We start from the raw sequence: 23,755 nt of genomic DNA, 5'->3' as shown, positions 1-23,755 counted from the left end.
TCCCCATAACAAGCTCAGAGCTCCCAAAGGCTTTGACTCCCACCCAGCTTGGAGACCCCTGGGCCTCGGTGCTGCTGATTGGTGTAAAGGACCGTGCAGCTTGGCCTTTTGGTTGAGAGCAATGAGCCCTCTGTGCTTCCTCCTCCCCTTTCGCTGTCCCCTCCCCGTCCCTCTCCTCCAGCCTTCTCCCTCACTCTGCGTGCTCGCTAATTCCCAGCCATGAGAAACCATTGCCAATTCTCCACATGCTCCACCCGCTCTTATACCTCCAGACCTTGGCACATGCTGTGCCCTCCACCTGGAACACTCTTCTGCTGCCGCTTACCATCCTTCTGGCCTTGGTTGAGACACCACTGCCTCAGGACGCTCCCCAGACCTCCACTTCTGGACTCTGCGCCTCCACGGTGCCCTGTCCTAATCATATGTGGGCTCTGTGACACTAGGGACAGGGCAGCCACCAGTCCTATCTGGGAAAGGGGCAAACAACTAGTTTCCAAAGTAATTTAGGGCCTTCTCCCTCCTATTTTTGTCTGGATGTAACATATCCACAAATCGCATATTAATGAAATCTTTACTTTTGTGCCTTTCTTGGTCCTGGTCTGTAAGATCTATGAGGCCAAAAGCCACAACTGTGTAGCTCACCAGTCTCTCCAGCATCTAGCCAGCTGCCTGAGACCAAGGAGGTGCTGAAATAGCACTTGTTGAATAAAGAAAGGAATGAATGAAGGACCATACCATTGAGGCTGAAGCAGAAAAAATGGGATGAAATGCGGCAGATAGCCTGGCTTCAAAAATCCCAACTCTGCCAGTTAGTAGCTGTGTGACTTTGAGCAACTTAGTCAACCTCTCTGGGCTTTGGTTTCTTTTTAAAGTAGGAGTGAGAGCAGTACCTGCCTGGTAGGTTGTGGAAAGACCAGATGAATCAATACATAGAAGGCACTTAACAGAATGCCTGGCACAGTGCTCAGCCAGGGTTGGTCCTGGTTATTGTGTTAATTGTGTTACCATCATTACCTGAAGGTCAGGCTCTAAAGTTGTGGCTGAGGTAGATAACAAAGGCTGCTATGGGGCCAGGCTGATGAAAGGCCCTCTCTGCCCAGTTTTAAAGCTGCCACGTGTGAAGCGGGGCGTCCGGCAGGTGGGAGTTAATTGTCATCCCTGCCCAGCCAGCGCTCCTTCTTCCCTCGCAGTTAAAGGCCTCTGCCTGCCCGAATGGAAAGGGGAATAATGGACCGGTGACCCATCACAGCCCCATTTTCTGGTATATTTCCCTCTAGGCATCCAGAATCACCATTTGCTCATGGAGAAAAATCAAAGGGGCCGGAAGTGGAAAGGAGTATAAATAGTTTAGGGGCCTGTTTTCCACACTGGGAGTGGGGGTAGGGTGCGGTCCTTTGGAAGTATCCCCCAGGCTTCAGGACAAGCACTCTCCCTCCTCCTTTCCCTCCCCAGCTCCCTCACTGCATTGGGGATTCATTTCCCTTTGCCAAGGCTTGTTCAGCACGTGAAGGGATGAGTGGGTAGGTGCGGAACTCTACAGGCCTCTAGTTCCTGTCTGGTGTGCTGCAGACCGGAGCGCCCAGACTCTCACACGTGTGTGAATCACCTGGGGAATCTTGTGAAGATGTCACGTCTGCATCCCTGCCCCTGCTGTGCCGGGGGAAGCCAGTGTTGCCCTTGGTTGTGCAGCTGGACAGTCTGGAAACGCAAGACCAGGTAACCTGCCTTTGGTGGCGTTTGACTCCTTACAAGTATATATTCATTCAAAATACGTATTGTGCACCTACTGTATGCCTGGGCCCTGGGTGAAGAGGCCCTGGGTGACCACACAGACATTAGCCAGGGGGACACCAATGCTGAACAAGAATTTGTGGGGGTTTGGGAAAGCAGGGTACAGGGGGCCCTGAGAGCCTTCACCAGTGGTCTCTACCTCATCGTTCCCAAAGACCTCTCTGTGTAGCTAAGACTTGAAGGAGAAGTAGGATTGGTGGAGTCGGGCCCAGGGCGGTGTCTGGGAAAGTCTGGGCAGGTGCTGGAGAAATGGCCAGAGCAGGGGGGAAGGGCCACTGGCAGGTGCTCGGGAGCAGAAAGGCCATCCCACAGGCAGCGAGGTGAGGCTGTGCCCAGCAGGAAGAAGGCCCGGGACTTGGGAGGTGACACAGGCAGGAAGAACCACTGCGAGGCAGCTAGGAAGGTCTCTGTGAGAGAGGACGGGGATGGGAGGATGCGGAAAGGAGAGAAAGGAGAGAACCAATTAGAGACGTGCTGGGGAGATAGCGTGGACAAGACCTGAAACCGATCAGATGCGGGAGAGTGGAAAGAGGAGAGGTAAAGATGATCTGGCGCTCAAATATCTACCAATGCTAGAAAGTTCTGACCCACTCCAGCCAGTTCTTGCCACTCCTCTCTCTTCCCATCCGACCTAGCTACAGTATTTGATGTCACGTGAAATACAAAGGCAGAGAGAATATAACGGTGCATCCTGCCTTGGACTTGGAATGGAAAAAGAACAAAACAGTGAAATCTGAATAAGTCTGTAGTTCAGGTAATAATATTGTACCCATGTTAATTTTAGTCCTGAAAAACATTCCATGAGTTGTGTTAATATAAATGTTAGGTAAGCACAGCATGGAGGGAGGCTGAGGCAGAGGAACTGAAAGCTCGAGGTCCACTAGGGCAACTTAGGGAGACTTTGTCTCAGAATAAACAATAAAAATGGCTACAGCTCAAGGGTAGAGCATCCTTTGATTCCATCCCTCATACTAACAAACAGAAAAAAGATGTGGACATCAGGGAGACTGCGAAGTTGCATGGGAACTCTCCATCTTTCTTGCAACTTTTCATATATCTAAGTTTATTCCAAAATTAAAAGTTTATGTTTTAAAAAAATGAAGGAAAAGAGAACTCAGACAATTAGGGTAGAGAATGCCAGAACAGACAATAAGGTAAGTCAGTGAACTTCAAAGCTTTTTCCTCTAACCATGCAGAAACACCACACAAACTCTTGCAAACATCATTTTATTTTATTTTATTGTTTTGGTCTTGTTGAGATAGAGTTCAGGGTGGCCTTGAACTCACTTTGTAGCCCAGGCTGGCCTTAAACTCACTGCAATCCTCCTGCCTGAGTCTCCCGAGTGCTGGGATTACAGGCATGTGCCACCATGCCCAGCCTGTAAACATCATTTTAAAGTGAGGTCAGGGGCTGGTGTATAGTTTAGTGGTAAAGCACTTGCCCACACACACGAGGCCCTGGGTTCCATTCCCAGCACCGCAAACAAGCAAATAATGTTAAGGTGGACATCTGTCTTCATTACTTTTTTCTTGCTGCTGAGACAAAATACCTGACGCCCAAAGTTAAGGAAGGAAAGATTTATTTAGCTTACAGTTAGTGGAGGTTTCGGTCTATACTTGGCCAGCTCCAAGGCAGGGTGGCACATGAAAGAAGGAAACAGTTCATGGCCGTGGAAAACAACAAAAGCAGCAAGAGCAAAAGGGAGCTGTGGAGGGACATCCAGACACAAACCATAACAACATCCAAGAAACTGAGGGGCTTCCTGAGGGCCAGAGGCAAAGAAAGAGGTGAAGTCGAAGCAATGCCACCTCCAGTCCAGAGCCCTGAGCCCTGAGTGGCCTCACTCTTGGTAAAATAGAGGCTTGGGTTTTAGCACCCACACAGGGGGAGGAGCTGTCAAAATCTAAATAACCCACAGAGAGAGATTCTCCAAAGATTAATAGGTTGATTTGAGGTTGGCATTGCAGTGGGAATACATGTGCCAAAGTAAAAACCAGGTACATGTTCAAAGAGGTTGAAGCAGGAGGACGTTTTAAAGGCAAAGGCAGAGGCATACATGAGTTAATTTGAAACAATAGTCCTTGGCTACAGAGGTCAATAATCAGGGTGAGGTCCGGCCAAGATGAAGCAGGCAGCTATTGAACAGAGGTCTTGCTGAAGTATTTCTTTTGTGTAAGACTGTTGTGGCCTTTGTGCAGAGCTGTGGCTCTAGAAGCATCTTTTATGACTGTTGTTTTTATCAGGCCTATATACCAAGAGCTCCTCCTTCGTAGCTTCCCAGTTTTATTTGTTGTTGTTCTTGTTGAGGCTTGATACACATGACTCCATTTTGATTCTAACAATTTTCACAGAGGTGACATCAAAGCCTTTTGAAGATGCAGCAGCAAGCAGAAACGCCGAAACAACACCCAGGATTTGGAGGCAGATTTCTTTTATGTGGACAGGTACTGACTGGGACCATTTGTAAAATATCAGGCCCTGATCTCTGGTGATCTAGGGCTTACGTGGGATAAGCAAGCAGGAAGTACAGAGGCAGAATGGCTTGTTGTTACGGTTTGTGTCTAGATGTCCCCCGACAGAGTCTCATGCAGTCATGGGGCGGGCTTCCAAAGTTTTTGATTGATTCATGGTCCAATGCTGGGATTATGAATGTGAGTGCTACACCCGCCCTGGGGTAAATAGTTTGCACACAGTGTAAGGGAGGGAGAGAGGCTTGCTCTCTGCTCCTCCTGTTTTGCTCTTGCTGCTTTTGCTGTTTTCTGCAGCCATAAACTCTTGCCCTCTGCCATGTGCTACTCTGCCTTGGAGCCAGCCAAATATGGACTGAAACTTCCACAAACTGTGAGCTAAATAAACCTTTCCTAATAAATAAATAAATAAACCTTTTCTTCCTTAATTTTGAGTGTCAGGTCTTTTGACAATGAGAAAAGTAACCAAGACACTTGTCAGTTGGGGATTGGTTTATACAGTGTGTCTCATCATTACCAGCTATGCATCACAGTGACCAGCCGTTTCTAGGAGACAGATGCAATGGGAACTGTAACCGGAACTATTACCTGGGCAACTAAGAAACTGAAGTACACTGGCTGGAGGGTCATTTTCTGTTACAAAGAAGGGAATTAAGACTGAAACCTTCTCTTAGAGTGGAGACTCAGCAAGAGGTACACCTTTCAAAATAAGAGTATGGGGGAAAAAATCTTTTTTTCCTACTTTCAGAGAGAGGTGATAAAGAAGTGTGTCTGCTTCATCCTAAACTCAGAGAAGGAAATGGTGGAATCCTCTGAAGTGTCCTTTGGTGGGGTCTGTGCTGTTACATTTAAACACAATCTTAGAGCTTTTAAACCAGGAGTTTATTACCGTAATCCATTTAACTCTGAAATTACAGAGCCCAATCTACTTCTAATTGGTTAGGTGAACTACGGCTTAATTTTTTTTTTAAAAAAGAAGAGAAAACAAACAAACAAAGAACACAAAGGCAAAAACAAAGCAACAGAAAATGATGCAGAAGTTCAAAACAAGGTGATAGGAAATTAACAATGGTTGTTATATATACATATTGTTATCTTCAGTGTAGTTGCTCAGATCAACCAGACATAGGCATGCACAATCAGGCTTAATTTTTGTTATAGAAAATATAGATAGGCTAAGGAATATCTGCTAGGATGTTTGTGTTGCTGCACTGTGGTGTCATCTTCCAGTTTTGGAGTCTTGCCTTTCATCTCAGGCAGGGATTCTCATCCTTAGTGCTACTGACATCTTGAGTCAAATCCTAATCATACCTTGTTGTAGGGAGTTATTCATTGTAGGATGCCTAACAGCATCCCTGGCTTCTATGCACAGATGCTAGTAGCACCCCCGGCCCCCGCTGTGATAACCAACAGTGTCTCTGATGTCCACTGGGTTGAAATTGCCCTGGTTAAGCACCATGACTTGACAGAAACCAATCATCCAGGTGGCTGGGAGGTGAAGAGTTACCCAGAATGGGTGACTTTTGATTTTAAAATTGGGACCAGACCTGGGCATATTGGAATGGATTGTCCACCTTATTTCCAAGTCTAACATGGGTATTTAGGATGCTAAGTAATTTCAGGAGTGTTGTATTCCTGGAGAATCATGCCAGCCAGTCCTAGGCCAACTTGGCCAAGTTCTCACCAGTGAGTTTCCTTGGTGATAAGTGATGGAAAAAAGATGCAGGAGAATGGTTTGCTGCTTTTCATCCATGCTAAGAGAAGGAAACTGCTCCAAAATCAGACCCTGGGAGTGGTTCCATTGAGTCTTTTGTGTAGTAGGCAATCCTGTGAAGTCTCCACAAGGAGCTCAGTCACATCCAGCATCACAAAGGATCCTTCCATCCTCTCAGCCAAGGTCATTTTAAGGCATCAAGAAGACCAAGTCTTCCTACACCAGTGGTGGTGAATGTATGGCATGCATGCCACGACAGGGTGTTTGTTATCATTGAAAGCTCTAAAAGGTTTGCCATCACTGTCCTAGAGCAGTGTTCTCCGTCAAAAGAGGAGAAGACTGAGACCCAGAGATGGGTAAGGTCAGGTTGAAGGTTCTCAACTTCACAGAGTACTTTCTCTTTGCCATATAGATCAGGGTTAAGACATCAAATTCCAAATCAGCTCACTCCAGTGTGCACCATGGCATGCATTGTTGGCTAAGATTGACCAAGAGGTTGGGATTTCCTGGGACTGGTCAGCATAGCTGGTTGGAGTGGAGGAGGGGCTGGTTCTGGGCACATGGGAAAGCCCAGTGGCTCTGGCTAATCCTGAGAAATATGGCCTCAGACCTGCCTGCTCAGCATAGGTCTCTTGATTACAGTAGCTGTCCTTTTCTGTTCCCAGGAAAATGCACAGTGGCATGCCTGCACACACATGCGTGAACTTTTTTGGTTTCACATTGGATTTCAGGGAATTTATGGAACTTCTGCATTAACCCTTGCTGTGAAACTCCAAGCTAATCATTAACAACTGCGTTATTATGAAGCAATTCATATATGCCAAATACTAGGTGAATTTATTTGGCCCAACTAATTAGCTCAGAACCCCTATGATGTAGGTGCTATAAAGACCATTAACCAATCTCAGCCATATTGATTTCCCATGATGGAGTATTATAAGCCTGGTCCAAATCCCTATTCTGCATTTCTTTTCAGGGTGACCTTAACCTGTTGAATCCTCAGTTTCCTTTTACATGCTTGGCACATCGTAAGTGCTCCATACATGTTGTCCATAACTCCATGAGCTCAGCCAGTCACTATCATGGCTGGAAGGCAGATCTTGTAACACTGGATTGCCACAAAAGGGACCCTAGGGATCAGCTAATTTGACAGCCAAGAAGGAAAGGAATGTGCCTATGCCTCATGGCAGGCCAGGGACAGGGCTGGGGCCAGGACTTGGAATAACAAATTTTACCACTGCTCACTATATGGATGGTTCTCCCAACCCAGTGTGAGAGGGTCCTCAGCCTGCCTGCCTCTCCCAGTCAGTCATGTTGAGCCGTGGTTTCTAAGAAAAGCATCTCCCAAAAAGCTTCCTGGGGTGCTAAGGCTTGAAAAAACTTTATTGTCTCAGTGTGTTTGTGTGTGTGTGTGTGTGTTTAAAATGTGTTGCTTTTCAGAATTAACAACAAATCCAGCAGTGTAAAGGCCAAAAGATATAAATAGTCTGAGCTCTAGTTTGTCAATACACGTGTGGGAAAATCTACATCCTTGTCAGATAGCCCAGAATTGAAAATTGAAATAAGATACCATTTTTGCTTATAAAATTTGCAAAGATTGCTGTGAAAGTGATGACCGTGGTGCCGGCGAAGGCAGGGTGAGGGGGTACTTTCAGACAGGACTGCTTGAGTTGAAATTGCATTCAGGAGGCAATTTAGCAAATCGCATCAAAGCCCTCAAAATCTCTCCTCAGAAATTCGAAAAAGCTGTATGCACAAAGCCATTCATCTTGGCATTATTTGTAATAGTTTTAAAAAAAGCAAGAAAGCAATCTAATTATCCAAAAATAAGGAAATGATTAAATAAACTTTAGGATGGCCACACAGGAGTGTATTCAAGAGCTATTTAAAGCAGTGTTTGCAAAAAATGTATCGACATGGTGGGAAAGTTTATTCTCTTTGATTTTAGAAGACAGAATACTGTTTTATGTATAGTACAATATAATTACACCTTCACTGAAAATAACCACCACACAAATGTGACATGAGGGAAAATGTGCCGAAGTATTAACAATTTCAGAGGGTGATGAGCACGTACTACTTTTATAATTTTGAAAAATTTAGGTATGAATGTGTTTTTGGACCTCAGCCTTACAATTGCCAATTAATCACAATGGGGTATGTTTTACTTTCATCCCTGAAAATATGCAATAGGCTGTGGACACAACCTCAACACTCCCATCGTTCCTCCCAGTCTGTTTTCCCACGGCCCCCAGCACTGCCAGCGCTGCCCCAGGCATCCCTGTGTCCCCTGTTCTGGATAGAGTTCAAAGGCCGCTACGGTGGATTCTTCCTTCTCAGTAAGACCTGGGTGGAGGCAGTCTCCACTGCTCCGAGTTCTCCATGGGCAGGAAGTCTGCCAAAGTGTCCTCCATGCACAAATGAGTGTGCTTCTTTGCCCTCCAAAGCCCAACCAAGAGCCCCCTTTGCGAGAGGGTGTGGAGAATTGTGTCTCCCACTGGTCTTTCTCTTGGGCCACTGAAACCACTTTTTATCTAGCCTGGTTTCTCATTGAAATTATCCTTGGCAGCAGAGGGTGAAAGCGTTTAGCCACAGCAGCAAATAGCATACTGGAAAATCTATCCTTATAAGTGGCAATCTTGTGCTGTGTTCTGGTGTGTATCAGGGAGCTTGACCCGGTCACAAAACTGACATCTTATACATATAGAAATATGACTTCAAGAATAATAGTTGGCATTTATTTGACACATGTTTTGCGTACATTGTCACATTACAGCTTTCTCAAACCTTGTGAGGGAGGTGTCCTCTTTCTATAGACAAAGAACTGGAGACTCCAAAAGAGTAAATATCTTGCTCAAAGTTACACAAATATTAGGTGGTGGGAACTGGGCTTTTTTAGTGTACTGGGGCTCAAAGCCAGGGCCTTGAACATGCTAATCCCAGCTCTCCCACTGAGCTACATCACCAGCCCCAGGCACTGAGTTTTGAACCTGAGAGTTGAATTCCATGCGCCTAAGCTTCAGCCACACTGATCATCTCCACATTTTCCAGTCTGATCCAGCACTTTTAGTCCCCTATACCTTTGTGCATTCTGTTCCCGCCACTGAGCATTCCTAAGGTAGGGGCTTCTCCTCCAAGCGAAATACCGCCTCAGCCTCCAAGACAGTTCTGACATCTGCTCACTGAAGTCCCCTCAGACTCCCTGGCGCCTGATGACACTCCTGACCCACCTCTGTCAGAGTCCTTCCCCCAGCACAGCTGAACGACTGTTCACACCTGACTTCCTGCCTCTGTTAGTTCTTCAGACCAGGTGTAATACAACCTGGTGATTCTCAGACTATGAATTCACAATCTTGTCTTAGGCACTTTAAGTTAGAAAGAGGGTCAGTTCCTTATATTTTAGAATCATTGTGTTTTCTTTAGAGTAACTTTCTAAATAAGTTGTTAACCAGTTTCTTAGTCCCTGTTATCCTGTTATAACAGATTCCCTGCATCCAGGTAAGTTACAATGAACTGTTCTCACATTTCTGGAGGCTGGAAAGTTGGAGCTTGGTAGCAGCATGTGGTAAGGCCTCTTGTACTGTCATCATCCCATGGCAGAAGTCAAAAGGGTGAGTGAGGGGCCGGGGATGTAGCTTAGTGGCACAAGCACCTGCCTGGCAAGCACAAGGTCCCGAGTTCAATGCCCAGTACCAAAAAAGAAAGGGGGTGAGTGAGTACATGAGACAGAGGGAATTTAGCTGAACTCATTTATCGGGAGCCACTCCCATGACCATGCCCTGGTCCAGCCGTGAGGCAGAGCTCTCGTGACATAATCGCCTCTTAAAAGTCCCACCTCTTTGTACCATTACCATGCTAATTAATTTCAACATTAGTTTCAGAGGGAACATTCAAATCAGCATCCACCAGTCTGTGCATCTAACAGATTATCTTGAGCCCTCTCTGTACTCCTAGCGGTGAGAAAGAGATGAGGGAGTCAGGACCCAACCAGGAAAACAGGAACCTCTACAGGGACTTTGAATGAGGAATTTAATCCAAGGAGAATCAAACAGATGTGCACAAGTGACAGAAACTCAAAACTGAAAGAGAAAGTAGTAAGGCAAACTGGAGCTGTACCGTAGCAGAAAGCCAACTCCAGCCCCAAATTGGAAGGTTGCCCAGTCCTGTGGGAGCTGGAGCCACTGAGGGAGGGCAGCCCCGCCAGAGAAGGAGAGGAACACCCGGCGCTCCCTCCTTCTCCTCCTCCCACAACTCAGCAGTGTCTCTTCTTAGCTGGAAGCCTGCTGACACAGAGGCCTGGGAAAGGAGTTCTTCAGGAGTCAAATCCCCTATAGCGCAGAGCACTTGAGAAGATGAATGAAGCAAGTTCTCAAGGAATTACCATCCTGCGGAGGAAAATGAGATACACATAATAAAGAGAGCCTAGAGAAGTGATTCTAAACCAAGATCTCACTTTGGTAAACCCACACGGAGGACAGCTCAGCCTGCCTCATTGTACACATGACTTAGAACGTGACTGACTGAGCTCAGCAGGACTCAGGGCAAATGCAAGGGCTCTCCATCAATCCCCACCTGCCTGTTTTCTGCCATAACTTTACTTTTTTCGCTTTTCTCAACACTTTGCATTCCTTTTTCCCTCTTACTAGCATCCTCCCCATCCCTTTCTTATATAGGTCAGCCCCCACTTGAGCATATCACAATTTCCTGAAAACATGCAGGAAAGTTAAACTTGTATATCGCATATATCTGTTAAAAATGGGGTTCAGTCTGAGCATGGTCTCTCTATGTCATTCAGGCTGGCCTTGAACTCACTGTATAGCCGAGGCTGGCCTCAAACGTTTGGCAGTCCCCCTGCCTCAGCCTCTCAAATGCTGGGATTAGAGGCTTGTGCCACCACACTTAGCTATGTAATTTTTTTTTCTTTTTTTGATGGATAATTTTCCTTTGGAGAAAACGGCAGGAAGATGATTGCTCTGAACATTGTTAATCCAGTGCACCAAATGACTATTAATTTCTAAGGTAATCATAATAATATCTGTGTAGCATTTTTCTTCATGCTTTTTCACTTTGTTCTTTTCCTTCATAATTAAACGCACAGTCTGCTTATGGGTACAGAACATCTGGTTGATATCGAAGGCTCTCATACTTTCAGCTTACCTAATAATTTCCATCTTAGTTTCAAGTGACAGTTGAATTAAGTTCACTTGATCTCTGCCTCTTATTACTTGCAGCTGTACCTTGTGCCTTTCCACTTCCCGGTAATTTTGATCAGATATGAGGAAATGCAATAAACATCCCAACAGTTGTCCAGACAGATGCTGTCGGGCACAGATGGTCATGGTGCTAAAATGACCAAGTGGCTGGACCAGGGGGCTGTTTGGCAAGCACTGGTGCAGCAGTTGGTGCAGTGGAGCCCACACTGTGCATGAAAGGCACTTCCGTTGCTTACTCGGCTGGGATAGACCAAAGTGAAAGCCCATTTGACCGAAAAACACTTTGTCTCCAGGAATCTTGTCACTCTCATTCTGGACAGAGCACACACTCTGAGAGCACCAACGGTGAGGAGTCTAATGCTGACAGGACAGATGTCAAATAGAAGTACGGCATGGTGTCCCTCACTGTGGGCCTTGCATCCCATTTGGAGAGATCAGATCTTGAGAAATGCAGAAACAACCACCCAGCCAGTCTCTGGGGCAGGGGGACAGGAATCAGGCTACAGATGCTCAAGGACTGGATGGTGGATGTTCACAGAAGGTTTGCTGGAAGAAACGGTGCTGGGTCAGGATCTTGCAGGATTGGGACACTTAGGAGATAAGTGTTCCAGTAGAGGTTCCATCAGAGATATTATGGGTGTTGACTGAGGGAGGTGCGGTCAGGCAGAACCAGCACCATCCTTCTTTCTTTCTGCATGATCTTGACCAGGTCACATAAACTCTCCAAGCCAACCAGCCTTTAACTGGGAAATAGCAACTGGGAAAGTCACCCTGACCTTTAAACATCGAGGGTTTTAGAGGAGATGCTCTGTCTAAAGTTCTCATGTAATGCTTGCCTAACTCAAGGCTCAACAGAGGAAACATTTTCATTTGTCATAACTCTAGGGACCTCAGAGAGGTCTGGTTTTCTCTTAGAACATTCATGTCAGGCCATCTTTTTGAAGGTGAGAAAGCTTGCCTCTTCCCTCTGCCTTTCTGGTTGTATCTGTTAAGTAACTCTCTGCATAGGACCTCCTGAGGCACTGTGTTGGGAAGAATTCTAAGTGCTGCTAATCTGGAATGAATTAGCAATGTCTTCCACAAACACAAAACCAAGGAGAGTATGTGTGCTTTGATTTGTTACCAATGCTCCAAGCAAAAGGAAATATTCTGATGGTGGGCATTTTGGCAAGGTGATACCTTTTAACTTCTGCAAGTAACCTTTTGCAGGTTAACTGAAGAAGTGGGGTCTGCAGCTCAGCAGCCGCAAGCTTCACGTCCACGTGTGCCCACAGCCTGAGGAGGAAGGACCAGGAGAAAGTGGGTCTTTCTGCCAGCATCCTGCCTTTCACTGGGGTTCTTAGGGTTCCAATCTGCCTCCTACAAACTTTCCCCTCTATCCAAGTGTAGGAGACCATGACTGACCTCCACTGTATATTAGTAGCTGTCTTACGCGCCTTTCCCTTTAAGTCAGGACTGCCTACCGTTGCCTAGCTACTCCCGCCTCAAGAACTAGGACTGCCCACCATTACCTAGTTACTCCCGCCTTTGTCGGGTTATTTGGTTATTCCCGCCTTAGAACTTCCGCGTTTCTCCGTGCGGTATATAAGCACGGCACTTCCCGCTAATAAATGAGACTTGATCAGAGCACTGTCTTGTCTCCATTCTTCGTGTCTCTTGTCCCTTTATAATCCCCACTCCCCCTCTAGGGTCCTAGTTGGCTGTACCCGCGGGCCGGGACATCCAAGTAGACAAACTTGGTCCTATGGCCAATATTACCTGCAAAGAGATTGGGAAACTGAAATCTGATTTCTTAGGTTATAATGGATAAAAGAATTAGACATGGTTGTAAGGCAGACATCCAGTAATGTCTGCCCCAATTCTTGTTTGATGTGAAGATGAAATTATTTATGCATATGTAACACTAAACACAGCACCTGGTATGAATCTGTGCTCAAAGTCTTTAGGTACCTACTTCACTATCTGTCTGTCCATCCACCCTTCCATCCATCTATCTATCTGTTGTAGTCAGGGTTCTCAAGGGAAACAATTTAATGTAGGATACATAATTTATAGAATTATTTTATAATGGTTGCCCAAAGAGTCAAATGGGAAAACAGTGCGGGAGATCTGTCCACACACGAGAGATCCAGAAATTCCAGCTGAGAGCCTGGATCCCATGGCAGTGTCCTGCATGATTCCAGCTGAAGATCTAGAGCCCATCACAATGTCCTCCACAAGTCTAACTGGAGGCCCAGAGCCCACAACAATGTCTCATGCAAGTCTGTACCAAGGATCTGCACTGGGAAGGCCCAAAGGTCAGTGGGGGAAGCTAGAAAGCCTGCACCAGCGGGATGAAGGTTCTGTGCCAGCAGGCTGAGGTATCTGCACTAGAACCAGTAATTGATGCTCAAAGTAAAGAACAGAGCTCCCCCAAAGTGAACTGTAGCCATCCCCAGTGACAACAAGATCTCGAGCTCCTCTGATGATGAGAACAGCCAAATTCATATCAGGAAAACCAGCATGACCCACTTCTCCAGGAAAATCAGCAGCGCCACCTCTTCTTCTCCAGTTCCTTTCATGTTGCTGGCAACAATCCTCAGGTGGGCCTCCCACACCCAGCACCATGCTGGTCCCGTTCAGCTGGGTGTTACAAGTTGACCACAAATTTCAGTCCACCACACTGTTTATCCTTCTACCCATTTCTCCATCCATCTCTAGTCCTTTTTTGTTTTGGGTAGTGGACTATTGCCAGGGTCCTTTGTTGATTTCTTTTGTTGTATGAATTACTTAATAAGCTCTGAAGTGGGGAATGAGAATTCCCCCTAGAAGACGTAGTTGCCTTCTAAGGAGGGAGAGCTGTTGACTGCACAGCTTGGTTTTGCTGAGTGGGCTATGCAAATTCAAGGCCAAGGGCTGAATTTCTCAGAAATTCAGAAAGAAAGAAAATGGAAAAGATTCTGGATATGGTAGGGGGATATACATCTCTTCATAATATCTTCAAAAGAATCCACCTTGCTTCCTAGTGTTTTGAGATGGGTTTATATTTTTAGAGAAGAGTAGCAATGTTGAATTCTGCTCTGAGCTGCTATGGGTCAAATCCGGAGATGCCCATGTGAAAGTAGCTACATATGGGTGGCCTAATTAAGAAAGAAAACAGAAGAAAATAAAGCAGGATTGCATCATCTCCTCTATTTTCTTTGGCCCAGAAGGCTTAACAAGGATTGCTTTCCATTTTAATCTCCATCCTAGGAACAGAGATGGTGAGTACCGTGCTACTATGTTTCTTACAATCTCATCCAGGAGGAGAGTGTCTTTGTGTGTGACCTTGTGAACAGCCATGTTACTGGGGTCCCAGATGACATCTGGATGAGCCTTCATGACCTCAGATAGGTGAGGAAACAGTATTCATCAGGCTTCCAGGGAAGCACAACCAAGATTCTATTTTTGTTTAACAAACATGTCACAAGTGTGCCAGATCACTGCTCTGCACCCAGCACACAGAGACAATTCAGGCCCCAAGAGGCCACAGTTAGCATAAGATAAATGTGAAAGGGGGATATGATAGGAACACACAGTGTGGTCAGAGAAGGCCTCTGCTTTGACTCGGGCTCTCCAAAAACCAGACTCCAAAACATACTTAGGTGTGCAAGAGATGATTTTTAGGGGAAATGCATGAATTTAAAAAAAAAGAAAAAGAACCATAAGGAGACAAGGAAGTCTTCAGATAGTGATGTGGATCTGAGACCTGAGAAAGGGGCGGGAGAAGAAGGATCACTAGGAAGGGGCTCAGATCACAGCACGGTTCTGGTGAGGCCAGTGGGGACACTTGAGGCAAGGCTCCTCCTCCCAGGAGTCCTGCACTCGACAGGAATGGGCCATGCGGGTGCCCCTCCCATGCCCCTACTGGTCACCAACTGGGAACAGCCTGCAGGCCATGTGCTATCACTGTGAACGTGATGATGGGTCCTTCTGCACAAGCAGAAGGGACGAGAGGGTGAGCCTGGCAGTCACCATGCTCACTGCAGCTGGTCCTTCTGAAGGTGACCTGGAGAGTGCACATCCATGGCTGTCACTGCCCCCTGGGTCAGAGACATTTAAGCTTATGTCTAAGCAATACTGAGGGAAAACCAGAGGCAGATCATTTCAAGTAGAGGGAACGGCATGGGCCAAGGTCCTGAGGTAGAAGAGATGATGGAACATTCAAGGACATGAAAGCAGAGCAGTGCAGAGCATGGCAGAGATGGCAGAATAATGGTGAAGAAGGAGGCTGAAGAGACTGAGGGCTCCTGCTTGCCAGTATCATAGCAAACTCCACCAGAGATTCCATCCCCAGACCTCACACAGGCATGCTGCATGCTGAGTCTACTTCATGTGCATGCTCTTGCCCTGCCCCACACACTGTAGGGAGCAGAGTTCCAGACCCAGTTCCCATTCTGCCACTGACAGGCTTGTGAGTGCTTTAAAACGTTTCTCTCGGCCTCAGTTTCTCTTTTTGTGAAATGGGGATAATAATAGTAGTGCCTTATTGTAAGAAATAAATGAGCTAGCTGTGTAAAGGCTTAGCATAATACTTGACACATTGTAAGAGCTCATGAAGAGCCAGGCATGGTGACCACACCTGTAATTCCAGTATTCTGGAAGGCGGAGGCAGGAGAATTGCGAGTTCAAGCCCAATCAGGGCAATTTAGTGGCTTGTGGGAATTGAATCGCTAAATCACTTAAATTTTTTTAAAAAATTAAGAAAGAATGGGAATATAGCTCAGAGCAAAGGCCCTGGGTTCAATTCCCAGTACAACAAAAACAAACAAAAACAAAAACCACTTCATTAGGGATGGAAGACGTTGCCACTAAAGTAGAAGGAGTAAGTGTGGCCAGACTTAGTGTATTTTTTAAATGAGTTTATATGTCAAGAACTATATAAAAGGGTTGGGGGCATAGCCCAATAGCAGAGCATCTGCTTAGCAAGCATCAGACCCTAGGTTTGAACCACAAAAAACAAACAAATGAAAGCTAAATAGAGGGGGCTGGGGATTTAGCTCAGCAGCACAGCACCTGCCTGGCAAGCATGAGGTCATGAGTTTGATTCCCGGTACTGGAAAAAAAATAAAAAAAAAAAAAAAAGCTAAATAGAAGTCATAATAGGGCCAGGGCTGTCTGAGTGATAGAGTGTGTGCTAACATGTGCAAGGTCCTGAGTTTAATCTGTAGCACCAAAAAAAAAATGTAGTAAAAAACCTAAAATTTCCTTTTCTAATGGCAGCACTAAAATTATAACTACATTACATTGAACTTAAGCAATAGAACAAGACCTAATAACAATATTAACAAGCAATACAAATAAAGGGATTCTTTTTTTCTTTTCAGGGCTAGGCATCATGTGTCGGGGTCTGTGTTAAGTTCCTCACACACTTTGATTCCCTCGACCCTCACAGCAACTCTCTGAAGAAGGTACCAGCTCCATTATATAAATGCATAAACTGAGGCTTAAAAGGCTGAATAACTTGTCTAGGTTGCAGACAGAGAAAGTGGGTGGAGATGGACCCTCAAGCTCTAACCTCAGCTGTCCCTTTCTCTGTCTCTGTCTCTGTCTCTCTCTGTCTCTCTGTCTCTGTCTCTCTCTGTCTCTCTCCCTTTCTCCCTCCATTATTCCTCTCTCTCTCTCAGAAGTAACATGCTATTCCCTTTATACAAAATAAGCTCCATAATCATCAGTGCTTTGGGGGACACTTTTCTAAAAACCTGAAGAAATAGAGAAATTGCTAATATTACTGGATGTTGCAAACATGTAGTTCTTTCCACAGTTAATTTACACGTTTATTACAACAGCAATCAAATTCCCAACAGGACTTTTCTTGCAGTTGGACAGAGTAGTTTCCACACCAGGCAAGAATACACAGACTATCTGAACAAAAAGAAAACAGGTGAAAGGTGACTCCCACCCACTGGGAAAGTGCAGTAATTAGGGTCTTGCTACTGGAGTCAGATGTACCTGGGTTTGAATCCGGCACTGAGACTTTATCAGCGCTATGGATTTGGGTAGATTCACCTAAGTCTCAGTTTTCTGAGCAGAGCATGATTGTTTTGCAGGATAGTGAGGATAAATGAGTAAAATGCACCCTATAAGCCCTCAGCAAAGCATCAGGAATAATAGTAGTAGTAATAGTAATAATAATAGTGGTAGTAAGAGCTGTAGTATTAGATTAAAAGTGAGGGCTTCTGGGCAGAGGTCGTGGATGTAGAGGTGCTAGAATGCCCAGATGCCCGATCTTCTCTCGCTGATTTACTTCCTGACCTCTTTGTGGATCTCGGGAAGGGCAGTTTGAGTGAACTGACAGCTTAACCCGACTGCAGCTACTGGGACGGGAGCCAGCCCAATGGCGGCATCCACGTGAACCCAGAAGAGGACTCCGTGCAAATGTGGTACCGGCCTACCAGTGGCGGGTGCCCTGAGACGAGGGTTCTTATGGGGGGAGGAGCCAAGCTGCTTGGGGCGGCCCATAAAGTTTCAGCACCTCGGAGAGCGTTCAGGGAAGCTAAGGGACTTGGGGTATGGTCATTCTCCACAGTCGATGATTTTTTTTTTTTTTTTAATTTTAAAGAGAAAACACATAAAAACAATAATACAGAATTTCAAAAAAAGATAATAGGAAATTAACAATGGTTAATATATTGTGTATTGTTATCTTCAAAATAGTTGCTCATATTACAAAATATAGGCATGCAAAATTGATCAAACACTATGGTTCATTGTTGAGATGCAGATTCTGATTTGGATGAAAAGGCATTAGAAACAGAAGCACTAAAAAAAAAAAACACACAAAACAAGCAAACAGATAAAAAATAGATTTCCACAAGTAGTCGGAAGGTGGTGCTTCCAGATCATCTCACTGGGGCACCAAAGTGCAAGCTTCTAACTCAGGCTGGGCTTCCGAATATTAGAACAAGACTATGCCTGATGAGGCACAGACGTGTGGGTCATGAAAAAAGTGTAGATCTGGGGTTTGAGTCCTGGACCTGTTGTGTTCTGCAATTTTGTTTCTTCTTCTATAAAATAAACTTATAATCTTCCTATCTACAGGGCCATTAAGATGATTAAAGGAGATACCATTGATACACACAATGGCAAGAGCACTTGTCTGGGGTCGATGGCCATTGTCTGAACTCCAGCTCCAACCTTCATTAATTGAGTAGTTCAAGGTGAATGCCTTAACCTCTTTGTGGCTCAGATTCTTCATCTTCAAAATGGAACTAATGATTCTTGGCTCACAGGGCTGGTGGAAAGAATGGAGGTAATATACCTAAATATGCTGTTGTAATGAGCATGCAGTATTAGTAATCACCACTCTTCAGACCAATCATGAGAAATAAAAGGTATCATTATTCCCATTTTGCAGATGAGGAAACTGAGGTTCAGAGAAGTTGAGTAACTTCTTTAAAGGTCACAGCAAACAAGCAATGGTTTAGAATACCAAACCCAAGTCTGCAAGATTCCAGGCCCAAGCATTTAACTGCTATTCCTACTTTGCTTCTTCTTTTCATTTTCCTGATTATGGGAGGGAAGTATGGAACAGTGACTTATCCTGGGAGCCTAGAGTCCAGGAACCATAGCCAGGCTGAGATCCTGAGGGATGTTTGTCCTTCTGTTCATGGGGGCAAGCCAGCCTCAGCCTTATGAGAGAATAAGACTAGACAGCAACAATATCAAATACCAGCAAGAAAGGACTACTAGAGTAGAAGCAAAGCCTCCTGGAGGGGGCTTTTGCTCCAGTGGGGTGGCAGGGTTCCTTTTATTGCACTAGGTAAATCTTCACCCATATTCTCTGCTTCTTCCTACTGCAGCTCTGAGGTCATGGAGTGACCTCACCAGGGCATGGAACGATCACACTGTGGCCAGAAGTTCCCCTCCTTGTCTGCAAAATCCCATCTCAGAGTGCTCATTGACACCCTCCTGCCCTCCAGAGTGAACTCAGCTCCAGCATTGTCTTGTAGCTCAAGCTAGAATGGAGCTGACATTGAGTAACTGTGCATTATACATGGCAAATCTTCCAGGCAGATTTTAAGCAAGCAAATCTTAATTCCTCAAGGTGGTCACTTGGCCAGTGACAGAAACCCAACTCAAACTAGCTTAATAAATAAAATGGGTAGTGGATTTATTGGTCCTAGTAACAAAAGTGCAGAGCTTGTTCTGGATTCAAAGTTGGATCTGCCTCTGGGCTCCACCCATCCCTGGAGTGTCACCTGGGCACAGGCTGAGGGCTGGGTCCTGCTGAGATGACCACCCTGGGGAGAGGGGGTGGAAGTTGATCTTATCTGAGGGGCTCAGGGTGGGAAACTTAAGGTGATGTTGGTCAAAGAGTGCAAACTTTCTGAAAGTAAGAAGGTGAATAAATTCTGGAGATCTAATATGTAGTATAATGATTATAGTTAATAATATATATTTTAAATTAACTAAGACAGTAGATCTTAAGTGTTCTCATCAAAAAAGTGGGTAGACCAATATATAATGTGAATGATAGGTTAATTAGCTTGATTGTGGCAATTATTTCTCAATCGTCATGTATATCAAAATATCACATTATACATTTCAATTGGGGATTGGTTCCAGGACCCTTTGTAGATACCAAAATCTGAAAATATTTAATTCCCTTCTATAAGGTGGTATAGGATTTGTATAAAACCCACACACATCCTTTCACATGCTTTAAATCACCCCTAGATGACTTGCAATACATAATACAATGTGTTATGCAAATAGCTGTTATTTGTATTGTTTAAGGAATAATGACAAGAAAAATAAGTCTACATGTTAAGTACAGATGCATTTTTTATTCAATACATTCAATCCACACTTGATTGAATCCTCAGATGCAGAATCCTCGATATCAAGGGCTGGTTGAATACATAATGTTTGCCAATTTTACCTCAATAAAATAATTAACTATATCTGTATATGTGTATATGTACATGTGTATGTGTGTATATGTACATGTGTATGTGTGCGTATCTATGTATAAACATACGTGTGTATGGCTAATATATAATATATGCTGATATACATATATATCAGAATGTATATATATATATATATATTTTTTTCTGAACTACATGAGCTCAGAAAGGAGGCTGGTTCTATGGAGAAAAACAAAAATATCACCAAACTCATATATTGCTGGTGAGAATTTAAAATGATGAAGTCACTATGGGAACTAGTTTGGCACATCCTTTAAAAAAAGTTAAACATAGCATTACCATATGAACCAGAAATTTCACTCCCAGGTCTATATTCAAGATAATTGGAAATAAGTGTTGAAACTCAAGTGATCAAAGCACCCTTATTCATCATAGCAAAAAAGAAAAAGAAACAACCTAAATATCTATCAACAAATGAATGATTTTAAAAAATAATAGATCCATACAATAGAATATTACTCAGGCATAAAAATGAATCAAGTGCTAATCTTTGCAACAACCTGAAAGAAATCTGAAAACACCATGTTGCACTCACAAAAGACCACATGCTGTGTGATTCCATACACTCTCGTGTGCTGCAGAATGAAATTTTTGTTGAAGATGGATAGCACAGGCAATGGGGTCACAAAGACTAAATCACCTAGTGTGTGATAGCTGTCACAGTTTGTCTAAGGACCCTCTGTGATGTTCATACATTGACAAAATCACCTAGTGATAAATTCTCAGAATGTGTCCCTGTTATCTGGTGATGTGTGACTGTGTGTGAAATGTCTGGAATAAGCAGATCCATGGAGACAGAAAGTAGATTAGTTTTGCTGTGGATGGACAGGAGAGGGAATGAGAAATGCCTGCTAAAGGTCACAGGATTTCTTCTGGAAGGTGATAAAAAGGCCCTTCGGTTGGATGGTGGCAATGATTGCACGGCATTGTGAGTGCGCTGGAGGTGACTGAGTTGTACATTCTCAAGGGGCTAAAGTGATGAATTTTACATTGTATGAATTTTACTTAATGTTGCCAAAAGAAAGAATGCATACCAGTCAAGAAATACAATAAATACCTATTAGTAAAAAGTCACTGACCAGGGAGGCAAAGGCCTGAGTTCAATTTTTGATTTCCAAAGACTCATTTCTGATTTGGTGTGGCTTATGAGGCAGAAATAAATTAAAATTTTAAGACCTTGGGTATCAGTGAAAAGAGGAAGGAGAAAAACATACAAAAGCACAGTAACTGATATTTAGTAATTTATAGTGCTTCTCAGATTTTACAGGAATAACCTTCTGAAATGAAGTTTTGTTTTGGTTTTTTGTCTTTTTGAGACAGAGTCTTGCTATGCAGTTCAGGCTGGCCTTGAGCTCACTCTGTAGCGCAGGCTGGTCTTGAACTCACGACGATCCTCCTGCCTCAGCCTCTTGAGTGCTGAGATTATAGCCTCATGCCACCACGCCTGGCCTGAAATGAATATTTTAAAGGGACCTTCATATTGCTTTAGACTTGCCCCTGGGTCTACAATTGAAAACAACAGCTTTCCGTCACTATAACAAAATACCTGAGGCAATTAACTTATAAATATAAAAGGCTCATTTGGGCTCATAGTCCTGGAGGTCACAGGCCAAGATGGAGTGGCCCTATTGGCATTAGGACCCTACTGAGGAGAGCACATCATGGTGGAAGTTCATGGTGGAGCAAACCATTCATCTCATGAGCCAGGGAGCAAAAAGAGAAAGAGGATAGGCCAGGGCCCCACAATCCCCTTTGGTGACATGCCCGCAGTGACCTAAGCACCTCCCATTAGGCTCTACCTCCAAGTACCACCTGGGGACCAAGGCTTTACAGGAACACTGGGTAACACCACCCAAACTCAAACCACAGAAAATACTAATTACCCTTTATTCTAAAGCGAGCTGTGAGTAATGGACCAGTCCTCTTCCCTCAGAGCTTCTGTGAGGACCGGCAGAGCCGGCTTCTCCATAAGCAACCACGTGAGTGAGTGGGAGGAGACAAACACTGGAGCCCTTGGCCTTCTGGAGAATAGTGTTCACAGTGAAGGGGGTTCTCCCCGCCCTTTCTCACAGAGGAGGGGGTGGGGGCCTCCTCTCCACTTCCAGTGTCAACTGAGCAGAGCGCTAAGAAACGACTGCACAGAAGGGCAGCTGGCCTCTCCCTCCCCAGGAGTGGCAAGGGCTGCCCCTCCAGTCCTCCACTAGGAAAGAGCCGGGCCAGAAGCAATTGCACTTGTCCCTGGGGGTCTGGGGGCACGGAGGAAGAAAGCCCTTCTGGTGTCCTCTGTGTCTTTTTCTGGGGACTTACGAATTAAATAAGAGAACAGCAGGTGGAGAGCTTTAGAACTTCGTCGATGTGCACACAGGCTTCACAGGAAAGAAGGAAAAACCCAAAAAGCTGTGAGGCTTGGGGCTTACATGCCATTGCAACAAAGGGTGACAATTTATGGAGAAGTAAGTAGACACGGGGAGGGGGGTGGACTTCAAAGCCAGCAAACTGTGGGAAAGTGACTTGGAAATATATGGTATGAAACAGTTATTCAGTAAGATGTGTTATGCTGACCCAACTTAGAGTTATTTTGTTCTGGTTCCAGAGAGGAACACACTTCCATAATTAGAAATTTATGTCACCTTTACAAAGAAAAATGTATGCTCTGCTTACAGGCAGGTAGGAGGAGAAAAGCCAGAGCTCTTCTGTGAAAAGGGCCCTTAAGTGTGGAGGGGGTCTGGGTGAAATGGAACATTTCCTGAGAAAAACACATTCACCATCTATGGGGAAACAGTTCCTGGGTCAGAGGTCACCGCTGGATCCAGATGAAGTGGCAGGGAGGCCAGGAGCCTCTGCTTCACCCAGGAGATGGGCTCTGTAAGAAGATGTGCGCTTTCTCTATCCCCCTTCTCACCATGCAGCCCAGAGCTGAACCCTGATGGAGGCCCAAGCCAGACAACATCCCCTGTCTCACTCCAGTCAAAGGAGTTGGAGAGGAGAGCAAGTCTTGTTCCACTGACCGTGAACACCTCTAGCTTCAGCCCAGACTATACTAGAGAGAGAAGACAAAATACATAAATCAGCCTATGTCTGCAGCTTTGGGTAAGACTGGTCCACCCTTTTACTAACAGAACACTACCAGGAAGCTGTAGAATTAGCCCAAGATATCACTGCAGGACAGAAATACGGGCTGGATGTGGTTGAAAACAGTAAGTCTTTCAAGACAGTCTCTGTTTATAACCCTTTGGGGTGACAGACAACTCAACACAGACCGTTTGGGAAGGTCATGACTTGTTCTGTGCAAAGAGGTGAGGTTTAATCTTAAACCCTACCACACTCCAATTATGTGATCTCAGGTAAATCACTTCACCTCTGAGAACCTTGGTCTCCATCTCTGTACAATGGGTAGAAAAAAAACATGTTGTAAAGATTAAATGAGATGTTGAGCTGGGCATGGTGGTGCATACCTATAATCCCAGAATTTGGGAGGCTGAGGCACGAGGATCCCTACAAGTTCAAGGCCAGCCTGAGCTGCATAGTGAGTTCAAGGCCAGCCTCAACTACATAGCAAGACCCTGTCTCAAAAAAACAAAAACAAAGGAGAGAGAGAAAGAGAGAGAGAGAGAGAG

The 23,755-nt window shown here is 44.9% G+C and overlaps 1 protein-coding gene across 1 annotated transcript in view; it reads left to right on the top strand.

Moving 5' to 3' along the window:
- Clec19a (C-type lectin domain family 19, member A) overlaps positions 1-23,755 on the top strand; it is a 32,208-nt gene that overhangs the window by 6,497 nt on the left and 1,956 nt on the right. Inside the window, 8 exon segments of the mRNA XM_013517644.1 lie at positions 1,101-1,138; positions 1,570-1,716; positions 8,208-8,331; positions 8,334-8,398; positions 14,470-14,555; positions 17,520-17,715; positions 22,072-22,117; positions 23,258-23,335. Coding sequence (XP_013373098.1) covers positions 1,101-1,138; positions 1,570-1,716; positions 8,208-8,331; positions 8,334-8,398; positions 14,470-14,555; positions 17,520-17,715; positions 22,072-22,117; positions 23,258-23,335 — 780 coding nt within the window.

This window comes from Chinchilla lanigera, unplaced genomic scaffold, assembly GCF_000276665.1.
Source record: "Chinchilla lanigera isolate Chin_1 unplaced genomic scaffold, ChiLan1.0 scaffold00041, whole genome shotgun sequence".
Lineage (NCBI taxonomy): Eukaryota > Metazoa > Chordata > Mammalia > Rodentia > Chinchillidae > Chinchilla > Chinchilla lanigera.
This window is presented reverse-complemented; position numbering and strand designations above follow the sequence as displayed.